Genomic DNA, 24,626 nt, shown 5'->3' with positions numbered 1-24,626 from the left:
GGGAGGTGGGGGACAAGGAGGGGGAGGTGGGGGACAAGGAGGGGGAGGTGGGGGACAAGGAGGGGGAGGTGGGGGACAAGGAGGGGGAGGTGGGGGACAAGGAGGGGGAGGTGGGGGACAAGGAGGGGGAGGTGGGGGACAAGGAGGGGGAGGTGGGGGACAAGGAGGGGGAGGTGGGGGACAAGGAGGGGGAGGTGGGGGACAAGGAGGGGGAGGTGGGGGACAAGGAGGGGGAGGTGGCGGACAAGGAGGGGGAGGTGGCGGACAAGGAGGGGGAGGTGGCGGACAAGGAGGGGGAGGTGGCGGACAAGGAGGGGGAGGTGGCGGACAAGGAGGGGGAGGTGGCGGACAAGGAGGGGGAGGTGGCGGACAAGGAGGGGGAGGTGGCGGACAAGGAGGGGGAGGTGGCGGACAAGGAGGAGGAGGTGGCGGACAAGGAGGGGGAGGTGGCGGACAAGGAGGGGGAGGTGGGGGACAAGGAGGGGGAGGTGGGGGACAAGGAGGGGGAGGTGGGGGACAAGGAGGGGGAGTGGGGGCATGGAGGCGGGAGTGGGGGCATGGAGGCGGGAGTGGGGGCATAGAACATAGAACATAGAACATTGCAGCGCAGAACAGGCCCTTCGGCCCACGATGTTGCGCCGACCAGTTACAAAACAATGACCCACTAACCTAAACCAATCCCTTTTCGTCCATAAACCTATCCACGGATCTCTTAAACGCCCCCAAACTAGACGCATTTACAACCGCAGCAGGCAGGGCATACCAATCTCTCACCACCCTCTGGGTAAAGAACCTACCCCTGACATCTGTCCTATAACTACCCCCCCTTAATTTAAAGCCATGCCCCCTCGTGCTAGATTTCTCCATCAGAGGAAAAAGGCTATCACTATCCACCCTATCTAAACCTCTAATCATCTTATATGTTTCAATAAGATCCCCTCTTAGCCTCCTTCTTTCCAGCGAAAACAACCCCAAATCCCTCAGCCTCTCCTCATAGGACCTCCCCTCCATACCAGGCAACATCTTGGTAAACCTCCTCTGCACCCTCTCCAAAGCCTCCACATCCTTCCTGTAATGTGGGGACCAGAACTGCACACAGTACTCCAAGTGCGACCGCACCAGAGTTGTGTACAGTTGCAACATAATGCTGCGACTCCTAAATTCAATCCCCCTACTAATAAACGCCAAGACACCGTATGCCTTCTTAAGAACCTTATCTACTTGATTCCCAACTTTCAGGGATCTATGTACACATACACCTAGATCCCTCTGCTCATCCACACTATTCAAAGTCCTCCCGTTAGCCCTATACTCGACACATCTGTTATTCCTACCAAAGTGAATTACCTCACACTTCTCCGCATTAAACTCCATCCGCCACCTCTCGGCCCAGCTCTGCAACCTGTCTAAGTCTTCCTGCAAACTATGACACCCTTCCTCACTATCTACCACACCACCGACTTTGGTGTCATCAGCAAATTTACTAATCCACCCAACTATACCCTCATCCAGATCATTTATAAAAATTACAAACAGCAGTGGCCCCAAAACAGATCCCTGAGGCACACCACTCGTAACCGAACTCCATGATGAATATTTACCATCAACCACCACCCTCTGTCTCCTATCCGCTAGCCAATTCCTGATCCAATTCCCTAGATCTCCCCCAATCCCATACATCTGCAATTTCTGCAGAAGCCTACCATGGTGAACCTTATCAAACGCCTTACTAAAATCCATATACTCCACGTCCACTGCCTTACCCCCATCCACCTCTTTGGTCACTTTCTCAAAAAACTCAATAAGGTTAGTAAGGCACGACCTACCCGCCACAAAACCATGCTGACTACCTCCAATCAATTCATTACTCTCCAAATAACTATAAATCCTATCCCTAATAATTTGTTCCAAAACCTTGCCCACAACAGAAGTGAGACTCACCGGTCTATAATTCCCGGGGAAGTCTCTGTTCCCCTTCTTAAACAATGGGACAACATTCGCTAACCTCCAATCTTCCGGTACTATACCAGAGGCCAACGACGACCTGAAGATCAGAGCCAGAGGCTCTGCAATCACTTCTCTTGCCTCCCAGAGAATCCTGGGGTAAATCCCATCCGGACCAGGGGACTTATCTATTTTCAGACCCTCCAGAATATCCAGCACATCCTCCTTATCAACTGCAACACTGTCAATTCTACTCCCCTGCAACCCAGTGTCCTCCTCAGCTATATCCATGTCCCCCTGCGTGAACACCGAAGAGAAATATTGGTTCAATGCCTCTCCAATCTCTTCCGGTTCCACACATAACTTCCCTCTGCCGTCTATAACTGGCCCTAATCTTGCCCTAACCAATCTTCTGTTCTTGACATACCTATAGAACGCCTTAGGATTCTCCTTAACCCTATCAGCCAAAGTCTTCTCATGTCCTCTTTTAGCCCTTCTTAGCTCACTCTTCAACTCCCTCCTAGCCAATCTGAAGTTTTCTAGTGCACTACCCGAGCCCTCACGTCTCATCCGAACATAAGCCTCCTTTTTCCTTTTAACCAACGAAAAAACTTTTTTGGTGCACCACGGTTCCCTAGCCCTACCAATTCCTCCTTGCCTGACAGGGACATACCTATCACGGACTCGCAGTAGGTGCTCCTTGAAAAAACTCCACATTTCGGATGTTCCCAGTCCCTGTAATCTCCTAGTCCAACCTATGCTTCCTAATTCTCTCCTAATAGCCTCATAATTACCCTTCCCCCAGCTAAAACCACTGGCCCGAGGTTCATGCCTATCCCTTTCCATCACTAAGGTGAACGTAACCGAATTGTGGTCACTATCACCAAAATGCACACCAACTTCCAAGTCTAGCACCTGGTCTGGCTCATTTCCCAGCACCAAATCCAATGTAGCCTCACCTCTAGTTGGCCTATCTACATGGAGGCGGGAGTGGGGGAGCCGGGGATATGGAGGGGGAGCCAGGGAGCAGGGGATATGGAGAGGGGGAGGGGGAGCGGGAGACACGGAGGGGGTGCGGGGGGACACGGAGGGGGTGCGGGGGGACACGGAGGGGGTGCGGGGGGACACGGAGGGGGTGCGGGGGGACACGGAGGGGGTGCGGGGGGACACGGAGGGGGTGCGGGGGGACACGGAGGGGGAAGGAGTATGGAAGGCTGGAGTATTTCACAAAGTGTGGATGTGCCGGCGTTGGACTGGGGTAAACACAGTAAAAAGTCTGACAATACCAGGTTTTAGTCCAACTGATTTATTTGATAGTAAACGCACAAGCTTTCGAGGTTTCCCTCTTCGTCAGGTGACGTTTACTATCAAATAAATCAGTTGGACTAAAACCTGGTATTGTCAGACTTTTTACTGTGTTTCACAAATACAGCTACCTGGGCCTCCTGTTCACTCACTCCTTAGAAGGTGTGTTTTTGATCAGAGGCTGTTGAGGCTCCAGTTAAGCTGGAAGTGGATATCTCTCACTGCGAACATCGCTGATTTACCTTATTGATGATTTTGTGAGCAGTGAGGAGCTTGTCGATATACCAGCATGCGGCAGGGAGGGAGCACCGAGCCGCCCTGAACAGCAGGAGAAGCCGCTGCAGACTGACAGAAACCTTTTGCCGAGCAGCTCTCTCTGTCGATAGCCCAGCATCCATCCCAATGCTCTGAAGGTAGAAGACAGCGTTCATTACAAACAACATCACAGTCTCAGCGCGATTGTGTGTCACTGACTGCAATCCCATCTTAATGTCACTCTGACTCCTCCCTGCATTCTGCCAGAATTACAATCCAAACTCACAGCTCTCTGTTACAGCTCATTCTCTCTCTTATCCCCTCTGGTTTCTACAATTCTCTGCCAGCTCCAATAGTTAGTGGAGGTTTGGTGTGGCAGTGCTTGAATATATAACAAGAGCAGGAGCTGGCTGGACAGTTCCTTAAACTGCTTCAATGTGGATAAACCCTGTGGTTTATTGATCAAGGACAACGGAATCTCTCTTTGATTTGATGGGATTTATTATCACACGTATCAGTATACAGTGAAAAGTATTGTTTCTTGCACGATACAGACAAAGCATACCGTTCATAGAGAAGGAAATGTCATGTTACAGTCATAGTTAGGGTGTAGAGAAAGATCAACTTAATTCAAGGTAGGTCCATTCAAAAGCCTGACAGCAGCAGAGAAGAAGCTGTTCCAGAGTCGGTCAGTACATGACCTCAAACTTTTGTATCTTCTTTCCGAAGGAAGAAGGTGGAAGAGAGAATGTCCGGGGTGCATCGGGTCCTTGATTATGCTGGCTGCTTTGCCAAGGCAGCAGGAAGTGTAGACAGAGTCAATGGATGGGAGGCTGGTTTGTGTGATGGATTGGGCTACATTCACCACCTTTTGTAGTTCCCAGCAGTCTTGGGCAGAGCAGGAGCCCAGACCAAGCTGTGATCCAACCAGAAAGAATGCTTTCTATGGGGCATCTGTAAAGGTTGGTGAGAGTCGTAGCTGACATGCCAAATTTCCTTAGTCTTCTAAGAAAGTAGAGGCATTGGTGGACTTTCTTAACTATAGTGTCAGCATGGGGGAACCAGGATAGATTGTTGGTGATCTGGACACCTAAAAACTTGAAGCTCCCGACCCTTTCTATCTCTCTCCAATGCAGTGTTATTGCAATGATGCACATGATCCATCCTGACCAGCAGATACACGGCATGTGGAATGTATCCTCATGGCAATGCTCCTCATTAATACATTAGATACCCAGAGGCTGTAATGTCTGCACTGCCAGGCACCACATGCCACTCCTTCATCACTCACCTGATGAAGGAGCGGCACTCCAAAACCTCATGATTCCAAATAAACCTGGGGACTTCAATCTGTGAGACTTCTTACCACAGGAAGTGTCAGAGCAGCTGAGGAATGTTCCGGCTGCGCAGTGTGTGTGGATTGAACAGAAACAGCATTTTGCTACAGCTGGTGGATGTTCACTTTTCCCCACACTTACCTCACTGTCAGTAGCTGGTTGAGGACAGTACAATGGTGGTGCAGGTAGGTAAAGACCGTCAGGTACCAGACCAGGCAAACCGCTACCAAAATCCTTTGCAGTCTGCATCAAAAGTTCAAAGGTCTCTGTCAGCACATCAGCATCCACCATCACAGCTGCTTTCAGGATCTCCTGCACTGAGCCAAACAACGTTTCTCCATCCTCCTCAACACAATCTGCAAAATGTCAGAGAGGCAAATACAGAAACAGGAATATCTCCTGCCCATCCTACTGGCAGCTCCCTCATAGGGCAGGCCATACCCCACACTAACCACACTCTGGGAAGGTCAGGGAGCGAGGTCACACAGAGTGATCCCAGGGGAAACAACACACTCTGAAAAATACTGTGTTCCCCAACACATCACAGGGCAAACTCGTGTCTACACAGATCAGGGACAACGGAGAATAATTTGCAAAAACAGAGAGTCATAAACAACAAGAACAGCAAGACAAAGCAGCAACCCAGGTGCTGCAGAAGCCCCTACACTCCACCCCCCGTCACTGACTCTACCCCCATTCCCCCTCCCACACCCCCATGTACACTCTCCCCTATCACTGACTCTCCCCCCATTCCCCCCCCCACACCCCCATGTACACTCTCCCCTATCACTGACTCTCCCCCCCCCCATTCCCCCTCCCACACCCCCATGTACACTCTCCCCTATCACTGACTCTCCCCCCCCCCATTCCCCCTCCCACACCCCCATGTACACTCTCCCCTATCACTGACTCTCCCACCCCCAGTCCCCCTCCCACACCCCCATGTACACTCTCCCCTATCACTGACTCTCCCCCCCATTCCCCCTCCCACACCCCCATGTACATTCTCCCCTATCACTGACTCTACCCCCATTCCCCCTCCCACACCCCCATGTACACTCTCCCCCATCACTGACTCTCCCCCCCATTCCCCCTCCCACACCCCCATGTACACTCTCCCCTATCATTGACTCTCCCCCCATTCCCCCTCCCACACCCCCATGTACACTCTCCCCTATCACTGACTCTCCCCCCCACTCCCCCTCCCACACCCCCATGTACACTCTCCCCTATCACTGACTCTCCCCCCTATTCCCCCCTCCCACACCCCCATGTACACTCTCCCCTATCACTGAGTCTCCCCCCCATTCCCCCCTCCCACACCCCCATGTACACTCTCCCCTATCACTGACTCTCCCCCCATTCCCCACCCACACCCCCATGTACACTCTCCCCTATCACTGACTCTCCCCACCGTCTGATCTCCTGAGGTGAGATTATTTTAGTATTTCAGACTGTAGCGATCCTGCTATCTGTACTGTGCATGTTGGTGTGGTTTGGCTCAGGCGGTGCAGAGAGCTCTGAGGCACTGGTTTCAGTATTCACTGAATTTTGGTAAAGTCAATTTTCACCAAAGAGAAGGACTTGCTGGATGATGAGTCTGGGAAAGGGTGTGTAGATAGTTTGAGTCATGTTGAGATCAAAGAGGAGGTGGTATTGGGGTTCTTGAGGAACATTAAGGTAGACAAGTCCCCAGGGCCTGATGGGATATACCCCAGAATACTGAGAGAGGCAAAGGAGGAAATTGCTGGGGCCTTGAGAGAAATCTTTGTATCCTCACTGGCTACAGGGGATGTCCCAGTAGTTACAGGCCAGTGAGTCTTACATCAGTGATAAGGAAATTATTGGGGAGGATTCTTTGAGACAGGATTTATTCCCACTTGAAAATAAGTGGATATATGAGCGAGAGGCAAATGGTTTTGTCAAGGGGAGGTCGTGTCTCACGAACTTGATCAAGATTTTCGAGGAAGTGATGAAGATGATTGATGAGGGTAGGGCAGTGGATGTTGTCTACATGGACTTCAGTAAAGCCTTTGACAAGATCCCTCATGGCAGACTGGTGCAGAAGGTGAAGTCACATGGGATCAGAGGTGAGCTGGCAAGGTGGATACAAAACTGGCTCAGTCAAAGACAGAGGGTAGCAGTAGAAGGGTGTGTTTCTGAATGGAGGGCTGTGACAAGTGGTGTTCCTCAGGGATCAGTGCTGGGACCTTTGCTGTTTGTAATATATATAAATGATTTGGAGGAAAATGTAACTGGATTGGTTAGGAAGTTTGCGGATGACACAAAGGTTGGTGGATTAGTGGATAGCGATGAGGACCGTCAGAGGATACAGCAGGATATAGATCAGTTGGAGACTTGGGCGGAGAGATGGCAGATGGAGTTTAATCCAGACAAATGTGAGGTAATGCATTTTGGAAGGTCTAATACAGATAGGAAATATACAGTAAATGGCAGAACCCTCAAGAGTATTGATAGGCAGAGGGATCTGGATGTACAGGTACACAGGTTACTGAAAGTGACAATGCAGGTGGAGAAGGTAGTCAAGAAGGCATACGGCATGCTTGCCTTCATCGGCCGGGGTATTGAGTTTAAAAATTGGCAAATCATGTTGCAGCTTTATAGAACCTTAGTGAGGCCACACTTGGAATATAGTGTTCAATTCTGGTCACCACACTACCAGAAGGACGTGGAGGCTTTGGAGAGGGTACAGAAAAGATTTACCAGGATGTTGCCTGGTATGGAGGGTATTAGCTATGAGGAGAGGTTGGAGAAACTTGGTTTGTTCTCACTGGAGTGACGGAGGTTGACGGGAGACCTGATAGAAGTCTACAAGATTATGAGAGGCATGGACAGAGTGGATAGTCAGAAGCTTTTTCCCAGGGTGGAAGAGTCAATTACTAAGGGGCACAAGTTTAAGGTGTGAGGGGCAAGGTTTAAAGGAGATGTACGAGGCAGATTTTTTACACAGAGGGTGGTGGGTGCCTGGAACTTGTTGCCCAGGGAGGCAGTGGAAGTGGATACAGTGGTGACTTTTAAGGGACGTCTTGACAAGTGCATGAAAAGGATGGGAATAGAGGGATATGGTCCCCAGGAAGGGTAGGGGGCTTTAGTTCAGTTGGGGGCAGCATGGTCGGTGCAGGCTTGGAGGGCCGAAGAGCCTGTTCCTGTACTGTAATTTTCTTTGTTCTTAATTCAGACAGCTCTCAGGCAGTGGGCTCAGAGAGCTCTCAGGCAGGGGGTTCAGACAGCTCTCAGGCAGGGGGCTCAGAGAGCTCTCAGGCAGGGGGTTCAGAGAGCTCTCAGGCAGGGGGTTCAGAGAGCTCTCAGGCAGTGGGTTCAGAGAGCTCTCAGGCAGTGGGTTCAGAGAGCTCTCAGGCAGTGGGTTCAGAGAGCTCTCAGGCAGGGGGTTCAGAGAGCTCTCAGGCAGTGGGTTCAGAGAGCTCTCAGGCAGTGGGTTCAGAGAGCTCTCAGGCAGGGGGTTCAGAGAGCTCTCAGGCAGTGGGTTCAGAGAGCTCTCAGGCAGGGGGTTCAGACAGCTCTCAGGCAGGGGGTTCAGACAGCTCTCAGGCAGTGGGCTCAGAGAGCTCTCAGGCAGGGGGTTCAGAGAGCTCTCAGGCAGTGGGTTCAGAGAGATCTCAGGCAGGGGGCTCAGAGAGCTCTCAGGCAGGGGGCTCAGAGAGCTCTCAGGCAGTGGGCTCAGAGAGCTCTCAGGCAGTGGGTTCAGAGAGCTCTCAGGCAGGGGGTTCAGAGAGCTCTCAGGCAGGGGGTTCAGAGAGCTCTCAGGCAGTGGGTTCAGAGAGCTCTCAGGCAGTGGGTTCAGAGAGCTCTCAGGCAGTGGGTTCAGAGAGCTCTCAGGCAGGGGGCTCAGAGAGCTCTCAGGCAGGGGGCTCAGAGAGCTCTCAGGCAGTGGGCTCAAAGGGCTCTCAGGCAGTGGGTTCAGTGTTCAGCTCTCACCTGGTAGCTGTTTGCTGTCACTACCCGGAATCAGGATGTTCTTCATTGTAAGGCCTTCCAACGATATCACTGGATTGGCTGGACACCCCAACAGGGCCAGGAGTTTGTCCTGCAGGAACCGGGCGGGCTGTAAGTGTTCTGGTAAATGCAGTGAGTGCCACTGCCCCCTGAAAAGATATTAAATCAAAACTGCAACAAACCAGCCCCAGCAATTCCCAATGCCTCAATCCACACCCCCCCCTCCCAAAACAGGCCTGTAATCCCCACGCCCCCCGAAACAGGCCTATAATCCCCACCCCCTAGAAACAGGCCTGTAATCTCCACCTCCCAGAAACAGGCCTGTAATCCCCACCTCCAGAAACAGGCCTGTAATCCCCATCCCCTAGAAACAGGCCTGTAATCCCCAACCTCCTGAAACAGGCCTGTAATCCCCACCCCCTAGAAACAGGCCTGTAATCCCCATCCTCCTGAAACAAGCCTGTAATCTCCATCTCCCAGAAACAGGCCTGTAATCCCCACGCCCCAGAAACAGGCCTGGAATTCCCAGCCCCCCGAAACAGGCCTGTAATCCTCACCTGCCATAAACAGGCCTGTAATCCTCACCTGCCATAAACAGGCCTGTAATCCTCACCTGCCATAAACAGGCCTGTAATCCTCACCTGCCATAAACAAGCCTGTAATCCCCACCCCAAGAAACAGGCTTATAATCATCATCTCCCCAAAACAGCCTTGTAATCTCCATCCCCCCAAAACAGGCTTGTAATCCCTCCATCTGCCTGATACAAGCTGTAATCACCATTCCCCAGAAACAGGCCTGTAATCCTCATCCCTCAAACGCAAGCCTGTAATCCCCAGAAGTAGGCCTGTAATTTTCCCCTCTGCAAAAACAGGTCAAGATGCTGGTGAACATGGAGTACTGCAACGGGGAGCATTGGTCTACCCATGAGGATATCGCCAGAAGGGATCGTATCTTAAGGGGCGGCACAGTAGCACAGTGGTTAGCACTGCTGCTTCACAGCTCCAGGGTCCTGGGCTCGATTCCTGGCTCAGATCACTATCTGTGTGGAGATTGCACATTCTCCCCGTGTCTGCATGGGTTTCCTCCGGGTGATCAGGTTTCCTCCCACAGTCCAAAGATGTGTGGGTTAGGTTGATTGGCCATGCTAAAATTGCCCCTTGGTGTCAGGGGGACTAGCTAGGGTAAATGCATGGGGTTCTGAGATAGGGCCTGGGTGGGATTGTGGTCAGTGCAGACTCGATGGGCTGAATGGCCTCCTTTGCCACTGTTTTGATGATCTATACTATGATCTAGAGATCAGCAAAAGGCAATGCAGGAGGCAGTCTTGTGTGTCTCAGGCCGTGGTTGCTCACATCTGCAGTTTCTCTAGTACAGCTGCGGCTGCAAGGAATCTGGAGAATTGATGTGGAGCTGCTGGCCGGCGGTGACTGATTGGATGTCTGGGTATGTTTAACACCAGAATCTTTCAATCCATCAGGTCATGGTGGGGTTGACCATTTCCTATCCATTTCCCCATGAGAACCACCAAATTCCACACTGCTGCTGAATTAATGGACTGAGCAGTGAGCAGCCATTCCCTCTCCCACCCGGCGGGGATCATTCCAGCTTTCCCACCCGGCGGGGATCGTTCCGATTCTCCCACCCGGCGGGGATCGTTCCGATTCTCCCACCCGGCGGGGATCGTTCCGATTCTCCCACCCGGCGGGGATCGTTCCGATTCTCCCACCCGGCGGGGATCGTTCCGATTCTCCCACCCGGCGGGGATCGTTCCGATTCTCCCACCCGGCGGGGATCGTTCCGATTCTCCCACCCGGCGGGGATCGTTCCGATTCTCCCACCCGGCGGGGATCGTTCCGATTCTCCCACCCGGCGGGGATCGTTCCGATTCTCCCACCCGGCGGGGATCGTTCCGATTCTCCCACCCGGCGGGGATCGTTCCGATTCTCCCACCCGGCGGGGATCGTTCCGATTCTCCCACCCGGCGGGGATCGTTCCGATTCTCCCACCCGGCGGGGATCATTCCAGCTTTCCCACCCGGCGGGGATCGTTCCGATTCTCCCACCCGGCGGGGATCGTTCCGATTCTCCCACCCGGCGGGGATCGTTCCGATTCTCCCACCCGGCGGGGATCGTTCCGATTCTCCCACCCGGCGGGGATCGTTCCGATTCTCCCACCCGGCGGGGATCGTTCCGATTCTCCCACCCGGCGGGGATCGTTCCGATTCTCCCACCCGGCGGGGATCGTTCCGATTCTCCCACCCGGCGGGGATCGTTCCGATTCTCCCACCCGGCGGGGATCGTTCCGATTCTCCCACCCGGCGGGGATCGTTCCGATTCTCCCACCCGGCGGGGATCGTTCCGATTCTCCCACCCGGCGGGGATCGTTCCGATTCTCCCACCCGGCGGGGATCGTTCCGATTCTCCCACCCGGCGGGGATCGTTCCGATTCTCCCACCCGGCGGGGATCGTTCCGATTCTCCCACCCGGCGGGGATCGTTCCGATTCTCCCACCCGGCGGGGATCGTTCCGATTCTCCCACCCGGCGGGGATCGTTCCGATTCTCCCACCCGGCGGGGATCGTTCCGATTCTCCCACCCGGCGGGGATCGTTCCGATTCTCCCACCCGGCGGGGATCGTTCCGATTCTCCCACCCGGCGGGGATCGTTCCGATTCTCCCACCCGGCGGGGATCGTTCCGATTCTCCCACCCGGCGGGGATCGTTCCGATTCTCCCACCCGGCGGGGATCGTTCCGATTCTCCCACCCGGCGGGGATCATTCCAGCTTTCCCACCCAGCGGGGATCATTCCGATTCTCCCACCCGGCGGGGATCGTTCCGATTCTCCCACCCGGCGGGGATCATTCCGATTCTCCCACCTATCTCCGGACATCAGACCAGGAAGATTCTGCCCAAAGTGAATTTTCAGATGAAAGTGAGTGTAAGTGGAGAGGAGAGTTTGAGCTGTGAACTCACTCGTTCCTCTGCGTCTCCCAGGAGGATATGTTGATGGGGTGAAATGAAGTTAAATTACTTTGCAACCTCAAACACCTGCATGGAACGGCTCGATCTGACTTTGTGCTGTTCATTCCCAGTTGCTGCAGAAACTGAATAATATAATCCAGACTTAGCCAGTACACAAGGATCCAGCCATGTGTACACAGGGTTCTGATCAAATCCGGTTCATTCAGTAGCATTGCAGCCAACAAGACAGCGAGTCCCGGCCTCGATTCAGCCTGCTCCTTGAATACAGCAAAAAACTGCCAGGGCTTAGCTCCCAATGGCTGCTGAGAGATTATTACTGGGTAGGATGAGCAGGCCAGGCTGGGCAGATTGTGTGCAATGCCAGTGTCTAAATGCCAACTAGTTACAAAAAATGCCAACTAGTTACAAATTCCAGGAAATAATTGACCATGAAGGCAGCACGATGGCACAGTGGTTAGCATTGCTGCCTCACAGCGCCAGGGATCCGGGTTCAACTCCCGGTTTGGATCACTGTCTGTGTGAAGTTTGCACACGTTCCCTGTGTCTGCGTGGGTTTCTTCTTGGTACTCCGGTTTCCTCCCACAGTCTGAAAGACGCATTGGTTATTGCATTGGCCATGCTAAATTCTCCCTCAGTGTACCCGAACAGGTGCTGGAGTGTGGCGACTAGGGGGTTTTCACAGTAACTTCATTGCAGTGTTAATGTAAGCATTACTTGTGACTAATAAATAAACTGTAAAAATGTTTGTACCTGACAGACTCGGGGAGGTTTTGAACGTACAAGTTGAAAGCTAAACCCAGAACCACAGCGGTTTTCCAGTCCCCGAGACTCCAGGCCAACCAGACAGCTTCTGGAATCAGTCTGCCAATCAGCATCAGGGTGACTGCGTACTTCACACTCCACACGTCAGAAAGATGCTGTTCCCGCACTGCCGCTGAAACACATCGCTGTTGCAGATACACCACTCGGTCACAGCAAGCTGCAAACAAGCTCACAACACAATGTCAATGAGTTACAGCACCAACACTTCCCGATCCGGTCCACACTGCCCCATCTCCATCACCCACACTGCCCATCTGCACTGCGGCCCCTACCCCCGCGCACTGCCCTTCTCCCCCTGCGCTGCCCCTACCCCCACCGCGCTGCCCCTACCCCCACCGCGCTGCCCAATCCCCCACCGCGCTGCCCCATCCCCCACCGCGCTGCCCCATCCCCCACCGCGCTGCCCCATCCCCCACCGCGCTGCCCCTTCCCCCACCGCGCTGCCCAATCCCCCACCGCGCTGCCCCATCCCCCACCGCGCTGCCCCATCCCCCACCGCGCTGCCCCTTCCCCCACCGCGCTGCCCCTTCCCCCACCGCGCTGCCCCTTCCCCCACCGCGCTGCCCCATCCCCCACCGCGCTGCCCCATCCCCCACCGCGCTGCCCCATCCCCCACCGCGCTGCCCCTTCCCCCACCGCGCTGCCCCTACCCCCACCGCGCTGCCCCTTCCCCCACCGCGCTGCCCCATCCCCCACCGCGCTGCCCCTTCCCCCACCGCGCTGCCCCTTCAATTCTGGTCACCACACTACCAGAAGGATGTGGAGGCTTTGGAGAGGGTACAGAAAAGATTTACCAGGATGTTGCCCGGTATGGAGGGCATTAGCTATGAGGAGAGGTTGGAGAAACTTGGTTTGTTCTCACTGGAGTGACGGAGGTTGAGGGGAGACCTGATAGAAATCTACAAGATTATGAGGGGCATGGACAGAGTGGATAGTCAGAAGCTTTTTCCCAGGGTGGAAGAGTCAATTACTGGGGGCACAGGTTTAAGGTGTGAGGGGTAAGGTTTAAAGGAGATTACGAGGCAGATTTTTTTACACAGAGGGTGGTGGGTGCCTGGAACTTGCTGCTGGAGGAGGTAGTGGAAGCGGATATGATAGTGGCCTTTAAGGGATGTCTGGACAAATACATGAATAGGATGGGAATAGAGGGATATGGTCCCAGGAAGGGTAGGGGGCTTTAGTTAAGTTGGGCAGTGCGGTCGGTGCAGGCTTGGAGGGCCGAATGGCCTGTTCCTGTGCTGTAATTTTCTTTGTCCTTTGAGTTTATACATTCTCCCCACGTCTGCGAGGGTTTCCCCTGGGTGCTCCGGTTTCTTCCCACGTTCTGAAAGAATGCCGGTTAGATGCATTGACCCAAACAGGCGCCAGAATGTGGTGTCTAGGGGATTTTCACAGTAGTTTCATTGCAGTGTTAATGTAACTTGTGACTAATAAGTGAACTTTATTTTAGCACAGACACTTACCGAGTTCACAGTGCAATGGGGGCATGGTGTCAGTGTGATGAGGCGGCAGCACAAACACCGGCTGGTTAGTGTAATAAAGAGCCATGAAGCGGGCTAGGGACTGAACCACTGCCAGGGCAGCATCCACACCAACATCCTGCAGCATCACCGAATCCAATCCCAGCCCATCGGACCCTGTACACACAGTCACAGCACACCCAGTGTAAAATACACCGAAAGAGAGTGAATAAAACACCATACCCCTCACTGTAACACCGATATATCCCACACACTCACTGTAACACCGATCCCCACCCCCACCCCACTCCCCCAGTCCCTCCTCACCCCCTCCCCTATCCCCCAGCTCCACTCCCATCCTCACTCCCCCCAGTCCCACCTCACCCCCTCCCCCACCCCCACCCCCAGCCCCACTCCCATCCTCACCATATACCCTTCTCCCCTCTCCCCTCTCCCCCTACCCTTCTCCCTTCTCCCCGAACATAAGAACATAAGAATTTATCTTATAGAGACGTACAAGATAATGAAGGGGATGGATAGGATAGAGGTGGAGAGATTCTTCCCGCTCAGAAAGGACAGTAGGACTAGAGGGCACAGCCCTGGCGGGTCAGGCTCGAAGGGCTAGATGGCCTACTGCTGCTCCTATTTCTTATGTTCTTATGTTCTTATATTGCTCATTGCTCCTGTGGAGCAGCATCGAGAGGCAGTGACTTCTGGGCGTGTGTGGAGGTCGTGAGTAAGGTACATTTTCTTGTTTATTTTTTTTAACTTTTATTTCTAGTTTAAAGTCGCGAGTAGCGGTGGTTTTTTTTAACTTTTTTTTGAATTAGTTTGAAACCAGAAGTCGTCACTAGGACGCTTACCGGTATTTGTAGTTTTTTTTTCCGGTCTCCGACCCTATAAATCGGCACAGAGAAGATACCCGATCTTCTACACTGGTAGAGAATCCCACCCTCCCACCTCCTCGAACCTAATTATAAGTGTGTGGGAAGTTTTTTTTTCTGCTGGAAATTGTTTCAGGGATGGCAGTTCAGGCAGTAAGCTGCACGTCCTGTGGTATGTATGTGGTGAGGGACATCAGTAGTGTTTCTGCTGATTATACCTGTAGGAAGTGTGTTCGATTGCAGCTTCTGGAGAAGCGTGTTAAGGAGCTGGAGTTGGAATTGGAGGAACTCCGGATAATTCGGGAGGCTGAGGCAGACATAGATAGGAGTTATAAGGAGATAGTCACTCCTAGAAATGAGTCTTGGGTAACTACAGTAAAAAGTCTGACAACACCAGGTTTTAGTCCAACCTATTTATTTGATAATATACTCACAAGCTTTCGGGGTTAGCCCCTTCGTCAGGTGAATGGAGAGTTCTCCATTCTCCAGAACTCTCCATTCACCTGACGAAGGGGCTAACCCCGAAAGCTTGTGAGTATATTATCAAATAAATAGGTTGGACTAAAACCTGGTGTTGTCAGACTTTTTACTGTGTTTACGCCAGTCCAACGCCAGCATACCCACATCTTGGGTAACTGCCACGAAGAGGGGAAAGAGGCAATTGGGGGGACAATCCCCTGGGGCTGTTCCCCTCCAAAATAGGTTTTCTGTCCTGGAGGCTACAGTTGAGGAAGAATCAACTGGAGATAGCCAAAGGGAGCAGATCTCTGGGGGTGAGCCTGTTGTGAAGGCTCAGGGGGTTAGGGGATGTAAAAGATTGGGCCTAGTAATTGGGGACTCCACAGTTAGGGGGACGGATAGGAGAGTCAGAGGTAATGGTAGGGACTCAGGGCTGGTGTGTTGCCTTCCAGGGGCTGGGGTCCAGGATATTTCAGAGAGGGTGTTCAGGACTCTTAAGGGTGAGGGGGATCAACCCCAAGTCGTAGTTCATGTGGGGACGCATGACATAGGGAGGTTAAGGGAAGGGGATATTAAGCAGAAATTTATGGAGTTGGGGTGGAAACTTAAGGCCAAGTCGGACAGGGTGGTTATCTCGGGACTCTTGCCTGTGCCACGGGATAGTTTAGAGAAGAATAGAGAGAGGGAAAGTTTGAACTCGTGGCTGAGGGGATGGTGCAGGAGGGAGGGGTTCAGGTTCTTGAACAATTGGGGCTCGTTCTGGGGAAGGTGGGACCTCTACAGGAGTGATGGTCTACACCTGAATCAGAGGGGAACCAATATCTTGGGGAGAAAATTTGCAAAGGCTATGCAGGGGGGTTTAAACTGATGCGGGGGGGGGGGGGGGCGGGATCCTGAGTAGCGGGGGTGAAAGTGAGGGGGGCATAGATGGGGACTGCAATGCACGGCATCGTGGGGGTGAAGCGGAGCAGGGTTTGAAATGTGTATACTTTAATGCGAGGAGTATTCACAATAAAGTGGATGAACTTGCAGCGTGGATCAGTACCTGGGACTTTGATGTTGTGGCCATTTCAGAGACATGGATAGAGCAGGGGCAGGAATGGTTGTTGCAGGTCCCGGGGTTCAAATGCTTCAGTCGGAGTAGAGAAGGAGGTAGAAGGGGGGGTGGGGTAGCATTATTAGTCAAGGATTGTATCACGGTGTCAGAGAGGAAGTTTGATGAGGACTTGTCTGTTGAGGTAGTATGGGCTGAAGTTAGAAATAGGAGAGGAGAGGTCACCCTGTTGGGAGTCTTTTATAGACCTCCTAAAAGTTCTAGAGAGGTTGAGGAAAGGATTGCGGAGACGATCCGGGATAGGAGTGAAAGTAATAGGGTAATTGTTATGGGAGACTTTAACTTTACTAATATTGATTGGAATAGCTATAGCTCTAGCTCATTAGAGGGGTCAGTTTTTGTGCAAAGTGTGCAGGAAGGTTTTTTGACTCAGTATGTAGATAGGCCAACTAGAGGCGAGGCTATATTGGATTTGGTGCTGGGAAATGAGCCAGACCAGGTGCTAGACTTGGAAGTTGGGGTGCATTTTGGTGATAGTGACCACAATTCGGTTACGTTCACCTTAGTGATGGAAAGGGATAGGCTTGAACCTCGTGTCAGTAGTTTTAGCTGGGGGAAGGGTAATTATGAGGCTATTAGGAGAGAATTAGGAAGCATAGGTTGGACTAGGAGACTACAGGGTCTCGGAACGTCCGAAATGTGGAGTTTTTTCAAGGAGCAGCTACTGCGAGTCCTTGATATGTATGTCCCTGTCAGGCAAGGAGGAATTGGTCGAGCTAAGGAACCGTGGTGCACTAGGAAAGTTGATTTGCTGGTTAAAAAGAAAAAGGAGGCTTATGTCCGGATGAGACTTGAGGGCTCAGGTAGTGCACTAGAAAGCTTTAGATTGGCTAGGAGGGAGTTAAAGAGAGAGTTAAGAAGGGCTAAAAGAGGACATGAGAAGACTTTGGCTGATAGGATTAAGGAGAATCCTAAGACGTTCTGTAGATATGTTAAGAACAAAAGGTTGGTTAGGGCAAGATTAGGGCCAGTTAGAGATAGCAGTGGGAATTTATCTGTGGAACCGGAAGAGATTGGAGAGGCATTGAACCAATATTTCTCTTCGGTGTTCATGCAGGGGGACATAAATGTAGCTGAGGAGAACACTGGATTACAGGGTTGTAAACTGGACTGTATTGCAGTTGATAGGGAGGATGTGCTAGATATTCTTGAGGGTTTGAAAATAGATAAGTCCCCTGGGCCGGACGGGATTTATCCTAGGATTCTCTGGGAGGCAAGGGAGGCGATTGCAGAGCCTCTGGCTCTGATCTTCAGGTCGTCGCTGGTCACCGGTATAGTGCCAGAAGATTGGAGGTTAGCGAATGTTGTCCCATTGTTTAAGAACGGGAACAGAGACTTCCCCGGGAATTATAGACCGGTGAGTCTTACTTCTGTTGTGGGCAAGGTTTTAGAAAAAAATTATTAGGGATAGGAATTATAGTTATTTAGAGAGTAATGAATTGATTGGAGATAGTCAGCATGGTTTTGTGGAGGGTAGGTCGTGCCTTACTAACCTTATTGAGTTTTTTGAGAAAGTGACCAAAGAGGTGGATGGGGGTAAGGCAGTTGACGTGGTATATATGGACTTCAGTAAGGCGTTTCATAAGGTTCACCATGGAAGGCTTCTGCAGAAATTGCAAATGTATGGGATTGAGGGTGATCTAGAAAATTGGATTAGGAATTGGCTGGCGGATAGGAGACAGAGGGTGGTGGTTGATGGTAAGTATTCGACATGGAGTTCAGTTACGAGTGGTGTGCCTCAGGGATCTGTTTTGGGGCCACTGCTGTTTGTAATTTTTATAAATGATCTGGATGAGGGTATAGTTGGGTGGATTAGTAAATTTGCTGATGACACCAAAGTCGGAGGTGTGGTGGATAGTGAGGAAGGGTGTCTTAGTCTACAGGGAGACTTGGACAAGTTACAGAGCTGGGCCAAGAGGTGGCGGATGGAGATTAATGCGGGAAAGTGTGAGGTAATTCACTTTGGCAGGAATAACAGATGTGTAGAGTATAGGGCTAACGGTAGGACTCTGAATAGTGTGGATGAACAGAGGGATCTAGGTGTATGTGTACATAGATCCCTGAAAGTTGGGAATCAAGTAGATAGGGTTGTTAGGAAGGCATACAGTGTCTTGGCGTTTATTGGTAGGGGGATTGAATTTAGGAGCCGCAGCGTCATGTTGCAACTGTACAGAACTCTGGTGCGGCCGCACTTGGAGTACTGTGTGCAGTTCTGGTCCCCACATTATAGGAAGGATGTGGAGGCTTTGGAGAGGGTGCAGAGGAGGTTTACCAGGATGTTGCCTGGTATGGAGGGGAGGTCCTATGAGGAGAGACTGAGGGATCTCAGGTTGTTTTCGTTAGAAAGAAGGCGGCTAAGAGGGGACCTTATTGAAGCATATAAGATGATTAGAGGTTTAGATAGGGTGGACAGTGATAGCCTTTCTCCTCAGATGGAGAAAGCTAGCACAAGGGGGCATAGCTATAAATTAAGGGGTGGTAGTTATAGGACGGATGTCAGGGGTAGGTTCTTTACCCAGAGGGTGGTGAGGGATTGGAATGCCCTGCTTGCTGCGGTTGTAAATGCGCCTAGTTTGGGGGCGTTTAAGAGATCCGTGGATAGGTTTATGGATGGTAAGGGTTTGGTTTAGGTTAGAGGGTCATTGTTTTTTAACTGGTCGGCGCAACATCGTGGGCCGAAGGGCCTGTTCTGCGCTGTAATGTTCTATGTTCTATGTTCTATATCCCACACACACTCACTGTAACACCGATATACCCCACACTGTAACACTCTGATATACCCCACACCCCTCACTGTAACACTCCGATATACCCCACACCCCTCACTGTAACACTCTGATATACCCCACACCCCTCACTGTAACACTCTGATATATCCCACACCCCTCACTGTAACACTCTGATATATCCCACACCCCTCACTGTAACACTCTGATATATCCCACAACCCTCATTGTAACACTCTGATATATCCCACACCCCTCACTGTAACACTTTGATAGATCCCACACCCCTCACTGTAACACTCTGATATATCCCACACCCCTCACTGTAACACACTGATAATATCCCACACCCCTCACTTTAACACTCTGATATACCCCACACCCCTCACTGTAACACTTTGATATATTCTACACCCCTCACTGTAACACTCTGATATATCTCACACCTCTCACTGTAACACTTTGATATATCCCACACCCCTCACTGTAACACTGATATATCTCACACCTCTCACTGTAACACTTTGATATATCCCACACCCCTCACTGTAACACTGATATATCTCACACCTCTCACTGTAACACTTTGATATATCCCACACCCCTCACTGTAACACTCTGATATATCCCACACCCCTCAGTGTAACACTCTGATATATCCCACACCCTTCACTGTAACACTTTGATATATCCCACACCCCTCACTGTAACACTCTGATATATCCCACACCCTTCACTGTAACACTCTGATATATCCCACACCTCTCACTGTAACACTTTGATATATCCCACACCCCTCACTTTAACACTCTGATATATTCCACACCCCTCACTGTAACACCCTGATATATCCCACACCCCCTCGCTGTAACACTCTGATAATATCCCACACCCCTCACTGTAACACTCTGATATACCCCACACCCCTCACTGTAACACTCTGATATATCCCACACCCCTCACTGTAACACTCTGATAAATCCCACACCCCTCACTGTAACACTCTGATATATCCCACAACCCTCATTGTAACACTCTGATATATCCCACACCCCTCACTGTAACACTTTGATAGATCCCACACCCCTCACTGTAACACTCTGATATATCCCACACCCCTCACTGTAACACACTGATAATATCCCACACCCCTCACTTTAACACTCTGATATACCCCACACCCCTCACTGTAACACTTTGATATATTCTACACCCCTCACTGTAACACTCTGATATATCTCACACCTCTCACTGTAACACTTTGATATATCCCACACCCCTCACTGTAACACTGATATATCTCACACCTCTCACTGTAACACTTTGATATATCCCACACCCCTCACTGTAACACTGATATATCTCACACCTCTCACTGTAACACTTTGATATATCCCACACCCCTCACTGTAACACTCTGATATATCCCACACCCCTCACTGTAACACTCTGATATATCCCACACCCTTCACTGTAACACTTTGATATATCCCACACCCCTCACTGTAACACTCTGATATATCCCACACCCTTCACTGTAACACTCTGATATATCCCACACCTCTCACTGTAACACTTTGATATATCCCACACCCCTCACTTTAACACTCTGATATATTCCACACCCCTCACTGTAACACCCTGATATATCCCACACCCCCTCGCTGTAACACTCTGATAATATCCCACACCCCTCACTGTAACACTCTGATATACCCCACACCCCTCACTGTAACACTCTGATATACCCCACACCCCTCACTTTAACACCCTGATATATCCCACACCCCTCACTGTAACACCCTGATATATCCCACACCCCCTCACTGTAACACTCTGATAATATCCCACACCCCTCACTGTAACACTCTGATATACCCCACACCCCTCACTGTAACACTCTGATATATCCCACACCCCTCACTGTAACACTTTGATATATCCCACACCCCTCACTGTAACACTCTGATATATCCCACACCCCTCACTGTAACACTCTGATATACCCCACACCCCTCACTGTAACACTCTGATATATCCCACACCCCTCACTGTAACACTCTGATATACCCCACACCCCTCACTGTAACACTCTGATATATCCCACACCCCTCACTGTAACACTCTGATATATCCCACACCCCTCACTGTAACACTCTGATATATCCCACACCCCTCACTGTAACACTCTGATATATCCCACACCCCCTCACTGTAACACTCTGATATATCCCACACCCCCTCACTGTAACACTCTGATATACCCCACACCCCTCACTGTAACACTCTGATATATCCCACACCCCTCACTGTAACACTCTGATATATCTCACACCTCTCACTGTAACACTCTGATATATCCCACACCCCTCACTGTAACACTCTGATATATCCCACACCCCTCACTGTAACACTCTGATATATTCCACACCCCTCACTGTAACACTCTGATATATCCCACACCCTTCACTGTAACACTCTGATATATCCCACACCCCTCACTTTAACACTCTGATATATCCCACACCCCACACTGTAACACTCTGATATACCCCACACCCCTCACTGTAACACTCTGATATATCCCACACCCCACACTGTAACACTCTGATATACCCCACACCCCTCACTGTAACACTCTGATATACCCCACACCCCTCACTGTAACACTCTGATATATCCCACACCCCTCACTGTAACACTCTGATATATCCCACACCCCTCACTGTAACACTCTGATATACCCACACCTCTCACTGCGATATGCTGGTATCGTACTCTCATTACTCATAAACCCACACAAAACACTAATAATCTGATAATAAACATGCTTTTCATGTTTTATTGGGCATCTTGACATCTCACCTTTAGCAATCTCAGAAGGTTCTTGGTTTAGGATCTGTCCCACAAGATGTTCACAGAAGTTGAGGGCAGCACAGAGATTGTAGAGGTAGAGGTGGGTGTAAAGAATGGCCAGGCAGTATCGCTTCTGTAGGTAACTCACTCTGCCTCTATCTGTAATCAAAAAATCAGCATGACTGCACAGCGTGAGCCCCAGCCCACTGGCAGAATTCAATATGACCGCACAGAAACAGGGAGAAAATGACTCATATACAAAGATGGAAGAGGAAGCTAAGTGTGAGAGGAGCAGACAGATATAACGTACAGTAGGGTCTGGGATGGGATGTGGGCAGATGCACATTGAAAAATTGATGGAAGTGAATATGATCTGGGGCAAGAATCGACAAAATGTCCCTGCAGCAGTCGGACGGGTGATGGTGTAGCAGTCGGACAGGTGACAGTGTAGCAGTCGGACGGGTGACGGTGTAGCAGTCGGACGGGTGACGGTGTAGCAGTCGGACGGGTGACGGTGCAGCAGTCGGACGGGTGACGGTGCAGCAGTCGGACGGGTGACGGTGCAGCAGTCGGACGGGTGACGCTGCAGCAGTCGGACGGGTGACGGTGCAGCAGTCGGACGGGTGACGGTGCAGCAGTCGGACGGGTGACACTGCAGCAGTCGGACGGGTGACGGTGTAGCAGTCGGACGGGTGACGGTGTAGCAGTCGGACGGGTGACGGTGTAGCAGTCGGACGGGTGACGCTGCAGCAGTCGGACGGGTGACGGTGCAGCAGTCGGACGGGTGACGGTGCAGCAGTCGGACAGGTGACGGTGTAGCAGTCGGACGGGTGATGCTGCAGCAGTCGGACGGGTGACGGTGCAGCAGTCGGACGGGTGACGGTGTAGCAGTCGGACGGGTGACACTGCAGCAGTCGGACGGGTGACGGTGCAGCAGTCGGACGGGTGACACTGCAGCAGTCGGACGGGTGACGGTGTAGCAGTCGGACGGGTGACACTGCAGCAGTCGGACAGGTGACGGTGTAGCAGTCGGACGGGTGACACTGCAGCAGTCGGACGGGTGACGGTGTAGCAGTCGGACGGGTGACGGTGTAGCAGTCGGACGGGTGACGGTGTAGCAGTCGGACGGGTGACGGTGTAGCAGTCGGACGGGTGACACTGCAGCAGTCGGACAGGTGACGGTGTAGCAGTCGGACGGGTGACGCTGCAGCAGTCGGACGGGTGACACTGCAGCAGTCGGACGGGTGACACTGCAGCAGTCGGACGGGTGACACTGCAGCAGTCGGACGGGTGACACTGCAGCAGTCGGACGGGTGACGGTGCAGCAGTCGGACGGGTGACGGTGTAGCAGTCGGACGGGTGACGGTGTAGCAGTCGGACGGGTGACACTGCAGCAGTCGGACAGGTGACGGTGTAGCAGTCGGACGGGTGACACTGCAGCAGTCGGACGGGTGACACTGCAGCAGTCGGACGGGTGACGGTGCAGCAGTCGGACGGGTGACGGTGCAGCAGTCGGACGGGTGACGGTGCAGCAGTCGGACGGGTGACGGTGCAGCAGTCGGACAGGTGACGGTGTAGCAGTCGGACGGGTGACGGTGTAGCAGTCGGACAGGTGACGGTGCAGCAGTCGGACAGGTGACGGTGTAGCAGTCGGACGGGTGACGGTGTAGCAGTCGGACGGGTGACGGTGCAGCAGTCGGACAGGTGACGGTGTAGCAGTCGGACGGGTGACGGTGTAGCAGTCGGACGGGTGACGGTGCAGCAGTCGGACGGGTGACGGTGTAGCAGTCGGACGGGTGACGGTGTAGCAGTCGGACGGGTGATGGTGCAGCAGCTGTGTATTCATGTGTATCCTCTTACCTTTGCCTGTCTCCTGCTGAAGTGCCGCCCTCCAGATTTGCACAGACTCCAGGTACGAGCCCAGAAGGAAGCACTCCTCACCTCCAAACAAGACACAACAGAGCAGTGAAAAGACAGCCTTTATTCCCTGTGCTAATCTTCAACAGCTCGTCAAGGCAGCCCCAGTTTGAGATTTGCCTCCTTCACAGGGGGATAGGATGTGCAACTCGAATGGCCTAACTGAATAAACTGGCAAATTCTCCTTCCCTAAAGGAAGAGTGAATTAATAGTCAGTGTTGTATCAGCACAGAGGGAAGCCATTCGGCCCACTGCATCCATGCTGGTTCTCTGTAAAGGAACCCAGTCAGTTCTATTCTCCTGCTCTATCACTGCAAGTCTATTTCTCTCAAATGTCCACCCAATTTCTTAGTGAGATCATTCACTATCTTTGCTTGTAACCCATTCATGGGCAGCGAGTTCCAACTCATTACCATTCGCTGTGTACAAACATTCATCCTCACATCCCACTGCACTGCCTGCCCAATAAATTAATTCTATCTCATCTTATCCCATCAGCCAATGGAAACAGCTCGTTTTTTTATTCATTTGTGGGACATGGGTGTCACTGGTTGGTCAGCATTTATTGTCCATCCTGAGTTGCCCTTGGAG

The 24,626-nt window shown here is 51.9% G+C and overlaps 1 protein-coding gene across 1 annotated transcript in view; it reads right to left on the bottom strand.

Annotated features, from left to right (window-relative positions):
- cplane1 (ciliogenesis and planar polarity effector 1) overlaps nt 1-24,626 on the bottom strand; it is a 270,576-nt gene that overhangs the window by 187,915 nt on the left and 58,035 nt on the right. Inside the window, exons 14-20 of the mRNA XM_080183273.1 lie at nt 23,979-24,059; nt 22,128-22,277; nt 14,083-14,256; nt 12,548-12,776; nt 8,799-8,965; nt 4,983-5,197; nt 3,492-3,656 (exon numbers count right to left, since the gene is read on the bottom strand). Coding sequence (XP_080039399.1) covers nt 3,492-3,656; nt 4,983-5,197; nt 8,799-8,965; nt 12,548-12,776; nt 14,083-14,256; nt 22,128-22,277; nt 23,979-24,059 — 1,181 coding nt within the window. The remainder of the gene's footprint in view (nt 1-3,491; nt 3,657-4,982; nt 5,198-8,798; nt 8,966-12,547; nt 12,777-14,082; nt 14,257-22,127; nt 22,278-23,978; nt 24,060-24,626) is intronic.

This window comes from Carcharhinus amblyrhynchos, unplaced genomic scaffold (assembly GCF_965287045.1).
Source record: "Carcharhinus amblyrhynchos unplaced genomic scaffold, sCarAmb.v2.hapA chromosome_205, whole genome shotgun sequence".
NCBI classification, from domain to species: Eukaryota; Metazoa; Chordata; class Chondrichthyes; order Carcharhiniformes; family Carcharhinidae; genus Carcharhinus; species Carcharhinus amblyrhynchos.
This window is presented reverse-complemented; position numbering and strand designations above follow the sequence as displayed.